This window comes from Neovison vison, chromosome 13, assembly GCF_020171115.1.
Source record: "Neovison vison isolate M4711 chromosome 13, ASM_NN_V1, whole genome shotgun sequence".
Classification (NCBI taxonomy): Eukaryota; Metazoa; Chordata; class Mammalia; order Carnivora; family Mustelidae; genus Neogale; species Neogale vison.
This window is the reverse complement of record NC_058103.1, coordinates 48,629,884-48,650,869: the sequence shown is the minus strand read 5'-3', so window position 1 is coordinate 48,650,869 and position 20,986 is coordinate 48,629,884. Positions and strand designations below refer to the sequence as shown.

General features: G+C 34.7%; 1 protein-coding gene and 1 pseudogene across 1 annotated transcript in view; both read right to left on the bottom strand.

The window, feature by feature from the left end:
- MAP4K5 (mitogen-activated protein kinase kinase kinase kinase 5) overlaps positions 1 to 20,986 on the bottom strand; it is a 108,111-nt gene that overhangs the window by 22,232 nt on the left and 64,893 nt on the right. Inside the window, exons 14-23 of the mRNA XM_044231533.1 lie at positions 15,964 to 16,042; positions 10,315 to 10,373; positions 9,245 to 9,312; positions 7,544 to 7,586; positions 6,488 to 6,698; positions 5,539 to 5,636; positions 5,303 to 5,344; positions 4,331 to 4,415; positions 601 to 680; positions 238 to 298 (exon numbers count right to left, since the gene is read on the bottom strand). Coding sequence (XP_044087468.1) covers positions 238 to 298; positions 601 to 680; positions 4,331 to 4,415; positions 5,303 to 5,344; positions 5,539 to 5,636; positions 6,488 to 6,698; positions 7,544 to 7,586; positions 9,245 to 9,312; positions 10,315 to 10,373; positions 15,964 to 16,042 — 826 coding nt within the window. The remainder of the gene's footprint in view (positions 1 to 237; positions 299 to 600; positions 681 to 4,330; positions 4,416 to 5,302; positions 5,345 to 5,538; positions 5,637 to 6,487; positions 6,699 to 7,543; positions 7,587 to 9,244; positions 9,313 to 10,314; positions 10,374 to 15,963; positions 16,043 to 20,986) is intronic.
- On the bottom strand, positions 12,904 to 13,068 carry LOC122894818 (annotated as a pseudogene).

Here is a 20,986-nt window from a genome sequence, read left to right as displayed (position 1 = left end):
AGTGCCTTAACTGAACACAGGTTCTTTCTCAAGGTTTCTTTCCATTCTAAGTTGGTAGAAAACATCTCCAAGTCTCAAAGTTACTATACCATAGTTACCCAAAGTAATGAATAACATTTAAAAACACTGTATATTAAAATTACATTTCTCTTGTGTCAATTATAGTTCAATTAAAAAAAGTTTATTTCTCTGCTTGTCTATAGTTTACCTTTCATATTATTTTTATTAGATACATACCTGATAATGACATTAAAGTATTATTGATAACATAGAGCCAAGTACATTTTCGTGGAAATAACTATAAAGAAAAAAAGGTAATTAAAATTCTCCAATTTTCATTCCCTTAATGCTTTAACTTCCAAATTCCAACAGTCTGAAATAGTATAAAAATTACTATTTTCCACCCTTTAGTAAATTACCAAAACCTTACAGGAAAAAAAAAAAAAAATCTTGTAGCATGAACATGTAAAGAGTAAAATTTCACCTCCTTAAATCTTTAAATCATAAAAATTAAAACTGAGGCCCGTAAAAATTTATTTAAAAGATTTCTTTTATTCAATGTACCCAAACTAATTACTTGAGTTAAAACTCCTAAATTACCTGTTCCATTGTAGCCTCATGTAGCTCATTGAGATTCAATGTGTAAATACCATCTTCAGTTCCAAAAATAATGTACTGATCTAAAATAGTTGAAATAAATCACCAGAATTTACTATCATTTTCTGAAATAATTTAGTAAAATTGCTTAATACTTTAGTTTTTTTAAAAAAATATTGTATGTATATATGTATGTATTTATTTACAGAGTGCAAGAGTGGGAGGAGGAGCAGAGGGAGAGAAAGAACTCCAGCAGATTCAGCACGGAGTATGGATCCTGAAGAAGAGCTCAATCCCACAACCCTGAGATCATGACCTGAGTCAAAATCAAGAGTCGAACACTTAACAGACTGAGCCACCCAGGTGCTCCTTTAATGGTGTTGAAAATTAGATAGCCATCCACCCATCCAAAGAAAAACTGTTTTCTGAAATTCATGCCATATTCTTTACCTCTTTCTCCAATTCTGATCTCATTTTTAAAAAAGCAGATGTATTTTCTATTACTCATTCTATGTATTTCTATTCTATGTATTTCATTCTATGTATTTCTATTACTCATTTCTATGTATTTTCTATTACTCATTCACTCTGGCTTTAACTTTTTATTTTTTTTAAGATTTTATTTATTTGTCAGAGAGGGTAAGAGTACACAAGCAGGGGAAGCAGCAGGCAGAGGGAGCAGTAGGCTTCCCACTGAGCAAGGAGTCCGAGGTGGGACTCGATCCCAGAATGCTGGGATCATGCCCTGAGCCGAAGGCAGATGCTTAACCAAGTTAGCCACCCAGGCGTTCCCTGGCTTTATGTTACGTAACTTATATAATCCTTCCTTCCAACATAATTATGTCTTACAATTTTTCATTACAGCTGTATATTTTTGCCAGATACCCCAAATACTCTTGGCAAAAGGAAACTATAAATTAAAAGAAATTATAATTCATGACACACCAGAAATGATGGGCACACCTAGTGTCCAGGTCTTGGTTCCTAAATACCACCTTCCACTAAAAAGAACCAGAGCTGTTGAAAAAGACTGATTCCAATACTGGGGCAAAGAAAGTATAAGATGTGCCTAGAAATCTTGCTGTGCCAGAAAGTAAGGAAGTGATCAAATGTTAAATAAAAGAACATAGGAACTCCCACTGCTCAAAAATTCTGGGACAATTTAAGTGCTAAAGTAAATAATAATAATAGTAGATTATATCTCACTGAATAAAAAAGTAATTCAGAAGTTCAAACTAATACAAATACATAAATAAATGGAAAGAAGGGAAATGTCCATAGATCTCAATGGATTGTCAATGGACTATCAATAAATGCTAAAACAAGCTGGTGAAAGTCTAATGAACAGAGAATATTTATATAGTCTCTATTTATTCCAATGTACTTATTAAACCAGCTTAGGAAATTAAGTAATTACTAATTAACTAGAGACGGAAAAATAGTAACTTGACAGTGGAGAAAATGAGCAAATACCATCTTAACCAGCTGGTCAATGTTGATATCCTAGTATTTGGATAAGATCATAGAATGTGCTTTCTGACAGGATGCGCTGAAAAGAGCATAATAGCATTTCTTTCATATTTCCACCAAAAATACATTGCCTGACCTCACCATGAGGACTCATCAGACCCCCAAATTAAGGGACATTCTACAAAATAAATAGCCTCAAAAATGTCAAGATTTAGAGAGATAAAAAAGGGTTGAGGGGCTGTTCCAGGCTAGAGGAGATTAAAAAGATGTGGTAGCTAAATGAATCATGTGATCTTGAACTGGATATTGTTGGATTGGGGAAAAAAGGAATGGGAACCAATAAAGAATATTACTGAAACAATTAGGGTCGCCTGGATGGCTCAGTCAGTTAAGCGTCTGCCTTTGGCTCAGGTCATGATCCCAGGGTCCTGGGGTTGAGCCCTGCATCTGGCTCCCTGATCAGCGGGGAGCCTGCTTCTACCTCTCCCTCTGCCTGCCACTTCCCCTGCTTGTGATCTCTGTCAAATAAATAAACAACAACAAAAAAAAACCTTAAAAAAAAAAAAAGAAAAGAATAATTTCAAAATGTGATGTCGATTATACTTCAACTAAAAAAAATACATAAATATGGACTGTACGGGATTACATCAATGATAAATTTCCTGATCTTCCCAAATGTACCATGGGTTTGTAAGAGACAATTCTTGTTCCTAGGAAATACAAAATCAAGTATAGGGAAGCACTCACAAGTAACTCAGAAAAAAATGCACCTATAGGTAGATAGAGAATAGAAACAACTGATGATTCTGAGTATAGAGGCGTTTCTTACACTGCATTATTCTAACTTTTCTGTAAATCTTAAATTATACCAAAATAAAAAGTTACAAACACACAAAGAAACCCATTTCCTTACCGATAAAAATATTTTCTCTGTTATACTTTCTTTTTTTTTTTTTTTAAGATTTTATTTATTTATTTGACAGAGAGAAATCACAAGTAGATGGAGAGGCAGGCAGAGAGAGAGAGAGAGAGAGAGAAGCAGGCTCCCTGCTGAGCAGAGAGCCCAACACAGGACTCAATCCCAGGACCCTGAGATCATGACCTGAGCCGAAGGCAGCGGCTTAACCCATTGAGCCACCCAGGCGCCCCTCTGTTATACTTTCTAATAGTAGTATTTAAAACAGATCATTATATGACTTGTCTTTATTACTGTGTTAAAGTTGAACAAACATTTTCTGAACACCCTTTACTGCCTAATCTCTATTTACTAATTGCCAAACACTCAGGTAGGTAGGCTTCTTCCTTCCTTGCAAAAAGGTGAATATTAAGAGTATTCTCTTAGGGGCACCTGGATGGCTCAGTTGGTTAAATGTCTGCCTTCAGCTCAAGTCATGACCTCAGGGTCCTGGGATGGAGCCCCAGATCTGGCTCCCTGCTTAGCCCAAGTGTGCTTAAGGATTCTCTCTCCCTCTCCATCTGCCCCTCACCCCATTCACTTTCTACCTCTCTCTAAAATAAATAAATAAATCTTAAAAAAAAAAAAGAGTATTTCTGTTATAAAGGATCACACTGAGAACTAGAGGTTTTAAGTATCTTTCCAAAGTCATATAATAATGACAGAGCAGGAATTCAAACCCAGATCTATTTGATGCCAAATTTTTACCTCTATGTATTAATTAGGCTTTCTAACTTTAAAAATATACAACTTAAATTTTTAAAAATAAAGTGTTATTTTGTTATCATTTCAGATTTACAGAAAAGTTCTAAGAGTACAAATAATTCCTGAATATCCTCCTTCACACAGATTTCACAAATATTAACATTTACTACTTTTGCTTTATCCTTTTTTTCACTCTCCATATACACGGTTTTTTGTTTTTTGAACTATTTAAGTTAGAAACACAATGTCCCTTTATTCCCATTTCAGTATGCATCTCTTAAAAAAAAGAAAAGAAAAAGAAAGGTTTTACATAATCTTAGTACAATAATCAAAATCAGGAAGTAAACACTGAAACAATACTATTAACTTAATCTAATGATTTTATTGATTGAAATTATCAATTGTCCCAGTATTGTCCTTTTATAGAACAGAAAATCCCTAATCATGGTTTGAATCACTTGTGATGACTATTCAGTCTCATTTAATCAGAACTGACAGGATGCGCTGTCATCCTCAGTGAACAACCTCAGTTCACTGATCGTAAAGATCCTTTTCCATAACAAATATTTTATTAGAGATGTACTAAAAGTTCAGAAATTTTACCTTTTGTATCAGGATGTATCCAGGATGTTGCACAATTAATTTTCAAAGGGCAGCCATCAAAAACTTTGGAAAAACATGCTCCCATCTTATTTATAAAGAAAGAAATATTGACTTATCTGGTTAGATAATTTTATATAGTCTTAGAAATAGCTAAGATTATTACAAAATAGTAAACTGACTCTTACTGCATATGTTTATGGTCTCATTACAAAACAACATTCCTATTTTGATATCATTTAACTCCTTCTACCAAGACAGCCTCCCATTCCTCTCTTGTATAATCTGGTACTTCACAGCAAAAATATAAAATTTATCAAAACATCTACATATGTCTGTGATACATTTTAGGAATTTTAAGTTATCACTTGCCTTTAGGACTAAGGTTTAAGAATGTGAAACAATGGATGATATTTCTGAGCAATATGATAGTAATTATAATTACAATATAACTCCATAATAGTGAAACAGACAAAAAGACTAATATTTATATTATGTATTAGACATTTACTTAATAAGAAGGTATAATTTATAAAGCATCCCCTTCTTATGATTGGCTGAAGCACCCTGAAGAGCCACATAACCAGCATTAACATAAGCTTCCCTGTTCCTGTTCACTATGTATAGTTCAATATGAAAATGGCTTCAGGGATAGAAAGATATTTAACTCACATTATGAAGAGAACACAGTACTACTGATACCACATTAAAGTCAAATTGGCCTTTGAAGGCCAACTGAATCTGAGAACCCAAATGCCATATTTACAAAAAGTAAAACTCACCAAATTCTAACGAAGTCACTTAAATTAGGGTACATGATTTAATCCATGGCATATCAAAATGCATTTAATGCTTTTGTATTTTGTGAATCCTTCCTTTCAATAGCTCAAGGTACTTGACAGAAAATTTAAAAATCTGCTGCTGTAACTAAAGAGATGGAAACTGGCAAGTGGTTTACATAGAAATATTCCTTACCAGAACTTTTGGGGTGGGTGGAAGGCCATTGATGGCAGGTTTCTGTGGAAAAAAAAGATTTTGAATGCTAAAAGATCTCTTAAACCTTAAAAAAAAACCCTACATATTTGGAATTTCAGTTATTCAAATTCTTGATTTAAACAGACTATGCCCCCTGCCCACCAAACAGACACAGCCTCTTTTATGATGAACATGGTAATAGTTACAACTAATCACCAAACACCTATTATACCTACTGGGAAATCTCGCTTGTCCTTTTTCCTTGGTAACTGTGGTGCTTGTGCTGATCCTTCTGTATTTTCACTAATCAGTTTTGAAATACCATCACCATTTCCTAAAAGAATCATGGTTAAAAGCCGAATGAACATATAATAAGTACTTTCCATGAAAAATAATTTTCCCTTTCCCCCAATACTTGTTTACCATTTGGGTGATCATTTACTGGGAAATATTCTCTACTGGCAGATGAGTACAAGTATCTTGGGTGCCTTCCTCTAGATTCTACAGAGGTAGCACTGCATAGTTAGCAGTGGTCTTACATCATGAAAGCACCAAATATCTTCCCATATTGTGAGAAAAAGAAATGCTATATGAATGCTATGCTGATAGTCAAGGCCTTTCAAAAGTGGACTTCAATCTATCTTCTAGTCCTATCTCCCAGTATATATCTTCTGAAGCTCACACTTTTCTTATACTAGACTATACTTAAAACACAATCCAGATTTTCATGGTTCAGTACATTTGTTTATTACTTCTTGCTCATCAGGAATGCCTGTTAGCACTGGCTCCCCCTAATGAAGGCTCAACCAAGTCCTTTAATACTCTGCAAGGGCCCACCCCTTCTATTCCCTATTCTTATCTTCCTAAAAATCTTTCATTTTTATTACATATAATTATTGTATGAGACATTTATACAAACAGTCTTATCTAATGTTATGGGTACACAGGTGTACCTTCTGCTACCAATCCTGAAATGGAGGGTAGGAACATCCATTCATCATTCTAAGATTCTACCATATTTAGTAACGGATCAAATTAGGATTGATCTGGACTGAATCTTGTATAGCCCATCCATGTGGAACTTTAAAAAACAACTTCCAAAAGCTTTAAACAATTATAAGATTGACTGAAGACATTCTTTAAAATATGGAAATGGCCTCCTTTTCGGTTTTCACTTTTATTTACCCAGATCACAGTATCTAGCTGTATGCACTCCAGGACTGCTGATACTGCTAGCCATATCCATAGAGGAAGTCTCAGTTACAGGACCACAACTCGGGCTACTCTGTCTTCTGAGAAACTGGGGAGCTCTGTTCTCTGAATCAGGACAACGTTTTATAGTTGATGACTTTTCTTCATCTAGGAGGCTGTCTTCAGGGTAGCTGTTTATCCTTGGCTAGTGATAATAAGATACAAAAGTGCTTTAATAAATTTGGATATAAAACAGTAACACTCTATTATCATTATGCATCAAAGACTTTAGCGGAATGGGGATATGTATTTTTTTCCTTTCTTCTATATAATTCAATCACTGCACTAAGTAAGCAAACTAAATAAGAGCTGAAATTACTGTCCCAACACAACAAAGAACCTGCCATGTGGCTTTTTCTTTTAATCATCCCTAAGTCAAACTGATATAATTTCAACTGATAACATCATATAAACAATTAACAAAGTATTTAATTAGTACAAACAAGCAAGGACTTAATGAAGTATGTATGACTCCAATGAAATAGCAAATTAGAGTAGTAAATGAGGATTATAAATGATGAATGCTTTCTATTTCTTCTCCATGAGTTTTCCCTCAGATGAGTGTAACTGATTTTTATCTTTTTCTTATAGCTATCCAAATACTGTATTTCTCAAGAAGCCCTTTTTTAATATATATTTTACATCTTTGTAATCCCTGCTTAAAGAAAACTATATCTAAAATATATTTAAGGGGCGCCTGGGTGGCTCAGTGGGTTAAAGCCTCTGCCTTCGGCTCAGATCATGATCCCAGGGTCCGGGGATCGAGCCCCACATTGGGCTCTCTGCTCAGCGGGAAGCTTGCTTCCTTCTCTCTCTGCCTGCCTGTCTGCCTACTTGTGATCTCTGTCAAATAAATAAATAAAGTCTTTTTAAAATAAATAAATAAAATATATTTAAGAGAATATTGAACAAATTTAATAAAATTATTTTTTAAATTTAATTATTATATTACTTAAAAAAGGATTTATTCAGAAATTTTAAGTAGCTCACCTTAGGAGGTAGGGGAGGTGGTATTGCACGTTTTGAGGTTGATCTAACACAAAGAGAAACATGCAATTCAGATGGTGGTAAATGATAACATAAAACAGAGACTCCATTAAATGTGTATTAAAAACTGTTTATATTCAGGGGATATAAAAGACAATTAGATCATGCTGCAGAGTTTTTTAAAACCTATAGGAAAACTTAAGACCTCACTGTGTCAAACTACATTAGTAGAACTATAAATCAATTTTTATAAAATGAATACGAACTCTTTTTAACTTTACGGTTTTGCTTTGCATATTTAATATGTAATTAAAATGAAATAAACAGAGGGGCGCCTGGGTGGCTCAGTGGGTTAAGCCTCTGCCTTTGGCTCAGGTCATGATTCCAGGGTCCTGGGATTGAGCCCCACATCGGGCTCTCTGCTCAGTAGGGAGCCTGCTTCCTCCTCTCTCTGCCTGCCCCTCTGCCTACTTGTGATCTCTGTCAAATAAATAAATAAAATCTAAAAAAAAAATGAAGTAAACAGAGTAGTAAAAAACATATTCAGAATTTTAGAGCTGGAAGCCACTGCGAATCATAGATTCAGGTGGTTGTATCATCAAACCCTTTAGCTATCCCAAGTGGGATAGCATATCAGCAACATCTGCATCACCTTTACTTTCTTTTAAGGGTTAGATAGTAAATATTATAGACTTTAGCCTATATAGTGGTCACAACTACTGAACTCTCTTGTTATAATGTTATAGCTTTTTCATGTCATAAAAGTCATATTTAAAAAAAATAAAAGCCACAGCTTTTTTCATGTTATAGGATGAAAGCATCGTTGTGTTCCAACAACTGTTTATGGACACTGAAATGTTCATATAATTTTCACATGTAACAAAATATCACTCTTCTTTGGATTTTTTTTCAACTATTAAAAAAATCTAAATACCATTCTAGTTTGTGAACTGTACAAAAAATATGCAGTTGGTCAGATGTGGCTTACAGGTCATAGTTTCCCAACCCCAGATCTATCAGCTGAATGTGGAGGACTCAGAAATCGATTTCTAAAGACCTCTCGAGGCACTGTAATGCACAAACAGGTTTGGAACACCTAGGCTGGCCCTGTAACCTGATTGTTGAGGGAAGGTCTAGAATATGAAGAAACTATACTGCAGAGATGGAACTAGAGTTTTTCGACTCCTCCTATAGTATTTCTTCCCATGGCGTTATGTAACTCATCCTTTAGTAAATTAACATTACACATACTAAGTTCTGATTTAAAGAAGAAAACTCAAGAAACCTTAAGGATTAACACATGATGCCTTTTGGTAATTAAAAAGTCAGAAGCTTTATTTATACTGATAAAAGGCATAGCACAATTTAAGAATGAAAATTAAAACTTATTAGAATAATCTCTCCCAATATTGTTTTCTTTTTTCATTTTATTTCTTTTCAGTGTTCTAATATAATCAAGTAAATTATAGTTAAAAAGGGGTGCCTTTGTGGCTCAGTGGGTTGAGCCCCTGCCTTTGGCTTGGGTCATGATCTCGGGGTCCTGGGATCTAGCACCGCATCGGGCTCTCAGTTCCACGGAAAGCCTGCTTTCCCCCTCTCTCTCTGCCTGCCTCTCTGCCTACTTGTGATCTCTCTCTCTCTGTCAAATAAATAAATAAATAAACAAAATATTAAAAAAATATATATAGTTAAAAAACAACTTACTTGCCAGTATTTGCACCATCAACAAAAGGATTCCACTGTAATACAAAATTTGGGTCTGATGACACTCCCTGCGAAGGTGAAAAAATAGTTTAAACTCTTCCCTTATAATAGATATAAATCATCTTATTTGAGTCAAGAAAATATTCAGTGTCATGATTATTAATCATCTTGGCTTTCATCAATTTTTTAATCTCCAGCTAGAATTGCTGTTACTTGACATATTTAGGTCAATGATTCATTATCAGCTGACTTATACTTAAGAAGTTCCATAAACATACTAAATAAAGTTTCAAAGGACAAGCCGTCTTTACCATTGCTAATATATTCTAAATAAAACAGAAAAACATAACTCTGAATTATCTGGATCACTAATCTATTAGTGTAGAAAACTAATCATTATATTATTAAACAATCATGAACTATCATGAACTTACTGGTGCTATTTTCTCCCAATGGCATGGAAATTGAGAATTATATATATAGCAATATATACAGTAAGAAAAGCACTACTGCCAAATGTTAAGAATGAAGAGATCCATTAATAGAAGACAATTCCTCTAAAAATTATACTTTGCCAAAGCTGAAAAATAAAGTAAATATTAAGATAACATCTAGGCAATTCTAATAATACCTTGCTCTATTACTTATTTCTTTTTAGAAAAGGAAAGGTTTAATTAAATAGTAACCTCAAAATAAGAGCAATGGTTAAAAAAGAAGCTATACTAACAAAAAAATATTAAAACCAGTAAGGTAGTGCAAAAATATACTCTAAACCTAAAGAGTTGATAAGAAAAAATATCCTGCGAGTGTAAAGCTGAGCATCAAATTCATATATTTAATAACTTCATGTAAATCCTGCTGAAGACTCAGAAGGCTCAAAATGAATGGTTAAAATGGTATATTACACATTACATCTTGGTCAAAATATACATAACTATAAGCTTTTTCAAACTTTAATGTGTGAAATGCAGTATCTAAATTATAGCTTAGAAGACTATATAACTTTGTTCCTTAGTCAAAGTTTTCTCAAATTTTAATTTGTAAAGTATTTCAAAAGTAGTAATTCCTACCATTTCATCCCGTGCTTCTGTTTCTTTTCTCAGAGGAGGTTCAAACTGTAATTTGTCAACTGCAAAATATATAACAGATATTCACAAACTCTATCTTAAAGGGTTAGTCTCAGAAATGTAACAAGTAGCACATATACTGGGGAGAGGGGAAGGGAGAAAGAAGAAAAGTCAAAACCTTTTGATTTTTTACTGCGAGAGTATCCCCTTTTTTTATATTTACCGAAAGAAGATAACAATTTGGTATCTTCCTAACAACTCTATTTAATTCTTGGTTGGAGTCAGGAAATTAAATATTTAGCACTTTTTGTGTTTAAGAGATTTCAAAAAATTAATCAAAATGTCTATTTGGACTAAGAAAAAACACTGAGGATTTTCTCTGTTTAGGCTGCACACTCTGTTCTAAGGCTACAATTTTATGGCAGGGGTGAACCTCCCCAAATTACCTGTAACTATCTAAAAACAACAAATAGTATTTAAATTAAATATGATAGGGGCGCCTGTGGCTCAGTGGGTTAAGCCTCTGCCTTCAGTTCAGGTCATGATCCCAGGGTCCTGGGATGGAGCCCCGCATCGGGCTCTCTGCTTAGCAGGGAGCCTGCTTCCCATCCTTTCTCTCTGCCTGCCTCTTTGCCTACTTGCGATCTCTGTCTGTCAAATGAATAAATAAAATCTTTGAAAAAAAAATTAAATTAAATATAATAGTATTTAGAAATTTAATATATTTCGCTCATTGTGTTTATACTTGGTCTGCTCAAACTTCTCTTATGTGAAACATCCTAAGACAGAGAAAAGGAAGGCTTATTATCTACCATAAAGGATGGCTTATTATTTACTTACAGTTGTTTTTTGGGATTTTTTTACATAGGATGGAGCCCAACACAGGGCTTGAACTCATAACCCTGAGATCAAGACCTGAACTGAAATCAAAATGCAGACGCTTAACAAAGTTAGCCACCCAGGTGCTCCATAAAAAAATTTATTATAAAACTTAATGTGACTAAAACCTAAACAAATAAAATTCATACTTGTATCATAGAGATGCAAGATCCCCACATACAATCTTGGTAAAAAAAAAAAAAATTTTTTTAAATCATTTTCAAAAAGGATCCAGTTGTTCTTATCTCTAAAACAAGATTTTTAAAGTAATACAAAGTACTTATATAATTCATTAAACAAAAACATTGTCATAAAAATTGTATCTACTTTTCAAAAATAACCTAAAATAAAAGACTTTCACTTATTAATAACTTATTTCTTGATATTATTGAAAAATATCTTAACTCAAAACCACTATTCTTTTTTTTTTTTTTAAAGATTTTATTTATTTATTTGACAGAGAGAGAGAGAGATCACAAGTAGGCAGAGAGGAAGGGAAGCAGGCTCCCTGCTGAGCAGGAATGTGGGGCTCAATCCTAGAACCCTGGGATCATGAGCTGAGCCGAAGGCAGAGGCTTAACCCACTGAGCCACCCAGGCGCCCCTCAAAACCACTATTCTAATTCACTACTTCAACTCATTTGAGACAGAGATGAATTAAAGCTTTTTTTTTTTCGTCACTACTAGAAATACTGGGAGGCAAGCAGATATAGAAAAGAAAGAGAAAATGTCATTATTATCTTCAACAATAAGAATTATAGATCAAGTAAATTTCAAGACTTACAAGAAATTCCAAGAAAAAAATGAGTTTCATAAACATTTAAGATGTTTTAAAACACAAGAAAAGTACTCCTTAAAAAAAAAAAATCAAATTCCTTACAGCCATTAACTTATGGCACAGAAATGCCAGCCTGAGCCTCCAATATCATTGGCTTATGTGGTAGATGGGACCTCAAATTATTTTGTTTTAAAGAAAATACTGACAGTAACTTTGGGTGCATCTTTGGCCTATGGAAATCCAAAGATGGGGAGGTCTTCTATTATACATACTTATTTATTTCTGTAAGATGATGTAGGTTCTAGCCACAATGAGTAACAGGAATTGGAATTATCTTTCTACTTTAAACAACTACATACATGTAACACCAATGTGTGTACAAATGATATGAAGTAATTATTTTGGGGTCATGGATAACAGACCCCACAAGGCTGTAATCCTTGAGAGAAGGGAATCCATAGTGGTAAGATCCATATTCACTCTGGCTTTCTGCCTGGAGTCACTTTCCAAACTAGGACACAAGAAAGTGGAATCCAAAGAGAGAGTAACAGCCTTACTGGGTGCAGGAAACAGAGACTGGAGATTGGCACTTCTTAGGTGGTGGGAATTTGAAGGGCAGAATGCCAGAAATGAGAAAGTTACATGAAGGAGCTCTAGAAATATGCCAAGAGATCTCTTTGTCTTTGGTTGAATACTAAATTGTCCATGAGCAAACAAACAAACACCCAAGACTGTACAAACAGCTAACAGAGTGCTGTGAGCTAAATGTAGATTCTGGTGATCACAGAGTGCCGGGGAAGATAGCTGAGTTTCTAACCAGAGGAAGGAGCTTGCTGAATACTCTGGTAAAACCTCACACTAGCCTTAAGAGGAGCAAGCTGATATGCCAGTTAATTAACTCTTTAAACACCTGCAGAATAAAGAGGACACCACCAGACACTCAGTGTTTCACTGTAATGTCCAAGATATAATAATAATAAAATAACCAGAGAAGAAGCAGGAGACTAGAAACCAGTTGAAAAATAGATACAGAACTTCAATTAGCAATAATCGCGCCTCGGATAAACCTCATTGGCTACGATACTGCCACTGCGCAAAGCTGATACAGAACTTCAAATAAAGGGGCTTCAAATAAAGCATTCCAAATTTCCAAGAAAACAGGTGTCTGGGTCAATTTTCACAGTATTAGACCTGATAGTCACCCTATCATATACATCTCTTTTTTTGTGTGTTACTACATTTCACTTGAACTCTATTCTCCAAAACCCACTCTTTTCCTTTGTTTAATGAGATGTTCCATAGTTCCTCTATTATGTGTTTTTCTTCATTGCACAGAGTCAACAAACCTGACTTTGCTGGACTACACAATCACATTCATCCTTGGTGGTCTTAGACTAAGCCAAGACCCTAAAAATTACTTATCTCCACTAAAAACACATAGTATGTTTATTCTATAGTTGCAAAATCCAAAAGCTGGTAACAAATCAAATGCCCATCAACCAAGGAATGGATAAATTGTGTTATAATTCTATAATAAAATATTTTGTTATTGTGAAGACAATGAACTATTGCTATACATGAAATGAATGCTTCTCACAGACATAATGCTGAGCAAAAGAAACCAAGCAAAAAGGGTGCAAATTGTATATCCCATTTATCTGAGATCCAGATCAAGGTAAAAACCAATGTATGGTGACAAGAGAACAGAACGGTGATTAGCCTGGGCAATAAAAAAGGCAGGGGTATATAGGAAGATAGAAGGGTTCTAACTGTGAAGGAGCACAAGGGAAGGGGACTTCAGAGATTCTGATAATGTTCTATATTTTGATCTGGATGGCAGTTTCATGAGTGTATACATTTTTAAAAATTCATCATACAGTACACCTAAGCATTTTACTATATGCAAGTTACCAGCTCAAATTTTAAAAAATGAAACAAAAAAAATAAGATTAAAACTAACTAGGTCTATACAAAACCTAGTAAACACATAAAAACAAAGTTATAAAATGCTCTTGATAGACACAAAAGAAGACTTGAGAAAATATAAAATAAATCACCAGTAAAATGACTTTCAACTTCACCAATTTTTTTTCTGGTACTGAAGCACAAAAAGCTTACTCAGTGAAGATATTAGTACTGTGGCATTCAGGAAGAACCAAGTCTTGAACTTACCTCTGCAAAAAGCCTATTTTAGTTAAGAAGACAGACTATCATAAAGGGGTCAACTCTCCCTAAGTTAATACATGAACTTTTATGAAATCTTGGTAAAAGTACTGAGAATTTTCCTTAACTAGATAAGCTGATTCTTAAGTTTATGTGGAAAAATACAATAGCCAAATACCATAGCAAAGAACAGCAACAACATATATTTGGGGGGGAGGAGTGAGGGGAGTAGGAGGAGGATTAGCCCTAACATATTTTAAAAGGTATTACAAAGACTAAATAATCAAATTATGCTATTGGCACATGACTAGACATACTAATGCAATGACAGAATTTCTGGAAAGAAACCAAAAATCTAAATGGTCATTTAATATATTATAAAGGTGATATATCAAATCCACTAGTGAAAATATTAAGTTTTTAATAATTAGCATTTAGACAAATGGGTAGTCATTTAAAAAGAAGCTGAAGTTGAATCCATACTTCATACCTCTTACCAAATAAATTAATATCTTGTATCAAAGATTTAAAAATTAAAAAAGTAAAACTGTAAAAATGGAAGAAAGAAATAGAATTCTATTGTGATCTTAAAATCAGGAAGGCTTTGTTAAATATGACACAAAATTCAAAAGCTATAGAAGAAAATACAGATGTTAGACAATATTAATTGAATATTTATAGACATGCAAAAAATAAAGAAGATAGCTTTATAATGGAATAACAAATTTGCTTCTTTTTTGTATGGTATTTGAAGTCTAGAGAGCTCCCTTGGGATTATATAAGAAGACAGCATTAGAAATATCAGCAATCTGAGGCTAACAAAGAGATAAAATCTCAAATTACCAGTTTAACTAAGAAAAGGCCTGAATGAATTGATGGATATGGGAAGGGCATTCTAACTCTCCACTGACCTAGATATTTCCAAAGCTGTATACAGAAAGCTAGAACTTCAACTAAATGCACGTCTGTAATAACTTTAATTAGCCTAAATACTTAATATATTATCTTCATTACATTTTTATCTTATTTTACTGTAAACTTTTAAAAATCTCTTTTGAAAAAGTATGCATTTAAGTCAATATACTCATACCTAAAATTTCTTTGCAAATCTGTTCTTCTAAATTAATCTGGCTAAAGTGACAAATATCCTTTATACAAAATATTTGTCAATGATTAATTTATTGAATAAACATCAATTTCCCCTTTTAAATATGTATTTTAGAAAAGATTCATCTTCCCCTATTAACTTGACTAAAAAACCCAAAACCAACCCAAATGTCCAACAACAGGAAATTATTCAGCTACAATATATGACCTCAGTGAAAAAGGACGCAACCTTTAATGGTTATAAAAGCTAGGCTAGGAAATGAAAATTTAAAGAAGCATTTAAAGAAAATGCTTGTATGTTAAGTAAATTTAGTCATGGAAAAACATGAAGGCAATTTAGCAAAAATATTATCTATGGGTTGGTACTGGGTGATGAGATGGGCAATGTTAATTTTCTATTTTTTCCTCTTATACATTTTCTACAATGAATATACATTGCCTTTGTAATTAGTAAATAAAAACTTTTATGAAATCTTGGTATAAGTACTGAGAATTTTACTGAAAATTCTCTGAGTACTGAGAAAAGTACTGAAAACTATTTAATGAAAAAACAAGAGAATTCTATTATAAAACAGAGAAACAACCTCTATTTTAGTTGTTTATTCTGATTATGTTAAAGCATGTACTTTCCATTAGTCTGAAATTTTATAGTTCCAAAAGGACCCACAAAAATACCCAGCTCAACCCACCAAAACCACCAATTGAAAATGTATACCAAACACATACAATTTATTTCTGAAGCTGTCCGTTCAGCTCTGGCATTCCTGTTTGTAGATCTAATTGTATGACGAATGATGGCATGGGGCTGTGAATAGAAGCATAACACACACACTTTAAAAAATTTCAGTGATAAAGTTAAAAGGTCAAATTTTTCTTTTTAACAGAATGATCATCTACTGACAAACATGACTACCTACTAATAGAGTAAATTACAGGATAAACATAATAAAATGAACACTAAGATACTCTAAAAGTTATTCACTTATTCCATGTTTATACTGTGTAAAATACTGAAAAGATGCAAAGAAAGAGAGAAATCTTATCTTCAAGGAGTTTGTAATCGAGGCAGTTAGGATGCACAAATAATATGATTGGAAAATGGTCAATGCCATTCGTTAAGATGACTACTATTCATGCCCAGATGAAAAAGAAATGACTTTCACTTGCAAGGGTAGAGGAGTTCTTCATGACAGAGCTGTGATCTGATCTGGGCCTGAAGGACAGTAGGCGTTGAATGTGCAGCAGTGTGGGAAGCATTCTAGACAGCAGAGCCAAGACCAACCAAATAATGCAGAAGAAAAAGAAATTGTATTCAGGGGAACTGAAGTTGGTTATTATTTGGCTTCCGTGAAGATTAAATGAAGAGATGACAAAGCTAGACAGACAGACTGGGAATGAGCCAGATCATGCAAGGCTCCAAATATCAGCTGAGGCTCTCAATTTTATTTTCTTGGCAAAGGAATTTTTTGGGGATTTTACAAAAGAGGAGTGGTATTTTGGAGTCAGATTTAAGGGTAATTGGATAAGCATGTAAGAAGGTACGGAGGGGAGAAATAACTGGATGCAGGAAGATTAAGAATACTGTAGTAAATCAAGTGAGAAGATTGCTACTTTACACCCTTTTGCATAAACTCCTGATCCTCTGAAACTATGCCTTCAGCTCAACTGCCACCTATCAAATTTCTAATGACTCATTCTCATTCACTGATGAAGGACAGTGGCTCATATGTTTTCTCCTCTACTTCAAGACCCACCGTCATACCAAGGGACTTCAACAGCCCACTTTTTGGGACTTAAGTTTTCTGACCTCATCTCACTCTTCCAGACTTCAATACACTCTCAAGTCCTAAGATCACCACCTGGACCTTGCCATCAGCTCTGATACTCAAACTCATGCTATGCTCCAAACTTTTCAGCCTTTGAGCTCACTCTCATTTACTCCCATTATGCTATTTCATGTTCACATTGGAATTCCAAGTCCATTTGACTCATTACCTTGTTATCCCCGATCAGCGTTTCTCTTATCTCACTCTTCTTCCTATCCAGTTTTATCTGGTGGTCTACAATTTCAAGCAATTTCTTGCCAATATCCTAAATGCCCTTTGCCCCACTGCCCTTTAGTACTCTGGCATGCCAGAATGACAACTTTGGATGAATTAAGCTACCTTTGTGTTTTCTTTCTGGAGGAAAGTCACTGAGCAAACCACACTGAAAATTTATCTCACCTGAGGCTTCAACTTTGCCCACAAACACTTGCCTAATCATTTAACCCAACCCTTCTCCTTAATTACTATTTCACACCTTTTCTCCATACTCTCCAAACCCAATCACTTTCCCTCAGACATTCAAAAGATGACCTTGCCATTTACCTCACAGAGAAAACTGGAATCATAAAAGAGAAAATATCTTCTGGCAATAATCTCAACTATCCTCCTCCTCTTATGCAGGCGAAGAAGTGCTTCATACCTAAGATCAAGTGTCTCATAATCTAGATCCCAGCCTCTCCTCCTTTCTCAGAGACTTTGCCTATTCATCTTGCTCCTCTTAAATCTTTCTCATCTCTATCTATTGGATCCTTTTTATAAGCATTTAATGCTATTAAAAATTACCTTCCCCACTTAAACAATAACTAATTAAATAAATCCCCCACCAACTCAATTTCCTCTAGCTACTGTTCATCTTCCCTCTCCCTTTCACAACTAAATTGCATAAATGTATTGCTATACTTATCTTCTAAACCACTCCAATCTATCTTTACCTTGATAATTTGAGTATTATCCTTTTAAAAAAGTAACCAAGCATACCACCACCGAAAATCCAAAGAGTTAACTTATCTTCTAGGCAATATTCTTGTTAAAACTTTCCTTCCTTCTTTTAACGATCTTAATCAATCCTTTGCCATTCCTCCTAGCCTACTTGATTCTTTTTTTTTTTAAGATTTATTTATTTATTTTAGAGAGGGAGGTGAGAGGAGAGAGAGGGCACAGGGACAGAAAGAGAGAGAATGAGAATCTTAAGCAGACTCCACACTGAGTGCAGAGCCTGACACAGGGCTTGACTGAAACCAAGAGACAGACACTTAATTGACTGTGCCACCCACGTGTCCCCTAGCCTACTTGATTCTTAAATTTTGGAAGAAATCTCAGGATGCTATCTTAGGCCCTCTTCTTTTCTCATTCTACATGCTTCCCTTGAGTATTCACATTTACTCCTTAAGGTATTAACTACTTCTATACTTTTTAAAAAATGTTAGTCATTTATTTGACAGAGAGAGACCACAAGTAGGCAGAGAGGCAGGCAGAGGGGGAGAGGGAAGCAGGCTCCCCGCTAAGTATAGAGCCCAATGCGGGGCTTGATCCTAGGACCCTGGGATCATGACCTGAGCCAAAGGCAGACACTTAACACACTGAGCCACCCGGGCGCCCCTACTTCTATACTTAATGACTTTCAAATTTATATCTGTAGTCCAAACTTTTCTGCCCAAGGTACAACAACATATCTAATTCCTTATGAGACCTCTCCATTTGGAAGTTTTGTGCAACATCAAAATTATAATATATAAAATCGAGCTCCTTTTCTTCCCATACCAGATTTTACTCTAGTGTTCCTACCTCAATAAATGAGGCACTTTTATACCTCTTTAGGCATTCAAATCAAAACCTAGCAGTAATCTTTATTCATCCTCTACCCTCATGTCTTCATCCAATCCTCAACTCTCACAAAGAATTCCTGAATTAGTCCACTTTTCTTCATTCTTGCTCTACATTCCTAGTCTAAAACACCACCCATCTCCATCCTGGATGACCTCAGCAGCCTCTAAAAGATTTTCAGAAATGGAATCACCATTGTGAGGTCATAGAGATCTGTTTTTTTTTTTTTAAATATTTTATTTATTTATTTGACAGAGAGAGAGAGAGAGAGAGATCACAAGTAGGCAGAGGCAGGCAAAGAGAGAGGTGGAAGCAGGCTCCCTGCTGAACAGTGAGTCTGATGTGTGGCTCGATCCCAGCACTCTGGGATCATGACCTGAGCCGAAGGCAGAGGCTTTAACCCACTGAGCCACCCAGGTGCCCCAGGTCATAGAGATCTTTTAAAAACGCACATACAATTATGTCACTCCCTCACCCTTAAATGGTTTCTACCACTAGATAAAGCCCCGAATTTTTAACATGGTTTGAAATGGCTGTGTTTAGCTCCATAATTTCACCTCCCACCATTCTTCTTCCTTATTTTCTATACAAATCAGACTAACCTTTCTGTAGCTCCTCAAGTATGTAGCCTTGTTTTTATCACCAGGCTTTCTAACATGCTATTATTCCCTCTGCTCAGAACAATTCTGCCTGTTCTCTTCCTCTAATTCTGATTTCTCCTTCAGCTTTCAACTTACGTATCACTTCTACAGCAAGTCCTTTCCTGTCCCTAAAATTTGCCTCCACGGCACACTGTATTTCCCATTCCATAACTGCTACCATACTTGTAAATTATTTGTTGGCATTTCTGAGTTTCCTTTAAGACTGTACCGTAAGTTCTTTGAAGGCAGGGATAGGGTGAATCTCATACACCATAGTGTTCCCAACTACCTGGCACAGAGATTTCAAGGACTGAAAAGTACGGTTTTATCATTAAACAGAAATGGAGAACCCAGGAGGTAGAGCGGATCTGGAAAGTCCAGCAAAATAATGTGGGGAATAAAAAGAGTGTCTGGTAATTTATATAACAAATGAAAGACAAATTGGGGAATCAAGTAATACCAATACCACATTTAAGCTGCAACAATTTTAATAATTTTTCATTTTTAAGGGATTAATATTATATTAATTATTACAAGTCTGCAAATGATGGTTAACGTAAAAAAAAGTCTATGAATGGCCAGCTTATTCAATATTTTCAACTAAAAGTTCATTTAACACTCAATAAAATATTCATCAGTTACCTAATGACAAGGGTAAGACTATGCTATACACTAGGTAATGATTAATTTTTAAAGATTAATTTTCAAATATTATTTGAGTATTTCTATTAAATACATACATAGAAATAGTGTCATATTAATTAAATGATAGGCTTGATCTTGGGCAAATTACTTCTATTCTTTTTCCTTTATTCCCTCATTTATAAAATGTGGGCAGTAATAGAATCTGTTGCAAAGGACTGTTCTGAGTATTAGATGAATTAACGTGAAAATTATCTGGTCTAATACTTGGCACACAATGACTTCCCAAAGAGTGTTAGTAGTTATTATGATACTTATGTGGTATAATTCAAAACTTAAGAACATAAAGCAGAACATTTACTTCAATAAATAATAACAAAATGTTTGGTTCTATAGTCTTGCCAGAGTGAAGGTAGAGATATAAAAGGAAATAAAGGCATAAAGAGATATCTGATAAATTCAGAGAAGCACAGAAATAAAAAGAAATCCTAAAAGGAGAGGAAGAAACTCTGGTGAAAAAAACACAGCTCTGTTTTTAAAGTTGTTGGTTTTTTAAAAGATTTTATTTATTTATTTGACACAGAGAGAGAAAGAGAGAGAGAGAGAAAGATCACAAGTAGGCAGAGAGGCAGGCAGAGGGGTGGGGTGGGGAGAGGAGGCTCCCTGCTGACAGAAAGCCCGATGCGGGACTCGATCCCAGGACCCCGAGATCATGACCTGAGCCAAAGGCAGCGGCTTAACCTACTGAGCCACCCAGGCGCCCTATAAGTAGTTTTAATTAGACTAGTAATCCTCGTTCTTTCCAGAAAAAGTGTC